We start from the raw sequence: 1,810 nt of genomic DNA, 5'->3' as shown, positions 1-1,810 counted from the left end.
CAGCGTCCGTCAGTCCTCGTCTCTGAAATTGGGGTTTTACAGAGGTTTTAGGGTTTCGAAACGAAACACACAGACTAACAGAGAACAAAAATGTCAGCTTCGATCGCCGGAAGATCGACAATTCTGCGCGCGTTTTGCCGAGCAGCAACATCAACAACAAGAACAAGAATTTCAGCAGCGCCATGCCCTTCGATTCCGTCCAATTTCATGGCTCGTCGCTCCTCTTCCTCAAGGTAGTTTCTTTCTTTGACATATGTATATATATTGTGTATATACACATTTGAAATGTATATGAATGTAATAATCTTGTTTATATTTGCATTGGAAGGCTGTTGCGCCGAGAATTGAGCTCTCTTCAACCTCTCCACAATGCCATTGCGTCCGCTTGCCTTATCTCCAAGCTTCCGGCCCTGGCCACCTCCTCCGAAGGTCCCTAATGTCCTCATTTTCTATTAATTTGGTGTTTTTGCATCCATGTTTACGTCTTCCTATCCGTTTACCGGCGTGTCGTTTGCTAATTGTCATTCAGCCTGTAATCTTGTTATATGATGTCCATCCCTCGAGATAAGGCAAGTAACAAACGACACGTCCTTTAGGAAGGTTAATCTCTAACTAGAAAAGTAAATTAACAGGGGTAAAGTTCATTGAATGCAGTATCATAAATTAGCATCCTTTCTCATTGATTGGTTAAATTGTCTATACTGGATAAAGGATAGTAGTATTGTTATATGCACCGTGTTTAGTGACTATATCTCTCGCAGAGGTGAGACATACTTGCACAGGTGGGTTTCAGCTTTAAAAGTAGTTTTGTTCAAAACTTAGGAATTAGAACTTAACGTGGGATGAGGAATTTAAGGGGAAAACTAAGCATAAACAAATTTTTTTTGGGAACATTCTTGGTTTATGCTGTCAAAACCAAATGAAAAAAAAAAAAAAAAAAAAAACAAAGGGAAACATTACCTGATTTATGTGCTGAGATGTGAGTTTGAACTTTGAACTTTCGGTTTTCTTCTTTTACAGCTTTATTAGTTGTTATTGGGAGTTACCTGATGGTACTATGTTTTTCTTTCTTCCCCTGGTCCACAGGCAGATTTGTGAACTATATCAGTCCTATCTAGGAGCGTGTGCATGCTGAAATCAAGAGTTCTTGTACTATTCTTGAATTTGCTGATAAGTTTCTTTCGAAAGTCGAAACGAAATGCTTGTCTTTCGAGGTGAACTGCTGAACATGCTTGTTTTGAATTAAATAGCAAATCTTTTGCATCTCCTGAAATTCTTCTAGTTTGTTACATGGGAGTTCAATTTAACATTCACTAGTTAGATGATGTACTTGTATTGTTTTGAAGTAATGTCATGTTAAATTTGTATCAAAGTAATCAATAAAATATGAGATGAGGTGATGGTTTATTTTTGGGGAAAATACTTTTACTAAAAGGGATGTTGATGTTGGAATGATAAGGCCTAAAGTCTAGGTCTGAATTGTTCCTCCTTCATTTATTGGGTTGCAATGTCTGAATTGTTTGTGAACCTAGTCTTCCTTTTTCATATAATTGATTTATGAGAGAAATTTTCGTATGAGAGATCGACGTGTCTCTTTTCCTCTATTTGCTTAAGAGGCAAATATATTAGTATCTATTAAACTGGCTACTTTCTGTAGAGTTGCATGCAACTTTATGTAGTAGCAACTGGCAAGACGAAAAGAATGCAAAGTTATCAACTAGTCTTGCAAAGCGTTTGGTTACTAAGCAGTAGTTACTTTACTATGTTAGAGACACGGTGATTTGGGATTGTTGAAGTTTGTTGGCTTCCT

At 37.3% G+C, this 1,810-nt stretch overlaps 1 protein-coding gene across 2 annotated transcripts; it reads left to right on the top strand.

The window, feature by feature from the left end:
• Positions 1 to 1,407, top strand: LOC103954760. 2 transcript variants are annotated; one of them, XM_048569022.1, is made up of 3 exons: positions 1 to 233; positions 329 to 429; positions 1,091 to 1,407. In XM_048569022.1, exons 1-3 carry the CDS (start codon positions 91 to 93, stop codon positions 1,096 to 1,098), a joined length of 252 nt encoding a protein of 83 aa, XP_048424979.1. In that variant the 5' UTR covers positions 1 to 90; the 3' UTR covers positions 1,099 to 1,407. The 2 variants fall into 2 exon arrangements, with proteins under 2 accessions (XP_048424979.1, XP_009364856.2); XM_009366581.3 differs by having other exon boundaries at positions 2 to 233; positions 1,087 to 1,407.
• The last annotated feature ends 403 nt before the right edge of the window (positions 1,408 to 1,810 follow it).

The sequence above is a fragment of a genome, unplaced genomic scaffold (genome assembly GCF_019419815.1).
Source record: "Pyrus x bretschneideri cultivar Hongxiangsu unplaced genomic scaffold, Pyrus_bretschneideri_v1 Contig5, whole genome shotgun sequence".
Taxonomy (NCBI): Eukaryota; Viridiplantae; Streptophyta; class Magnoliopsida; order Rosales; family Rosaceae; genus Pyrus; species Pyrus x bretschneideri.
This window is presented reverse-complemented; position numbering and strand designations above follow the sequence as displayed.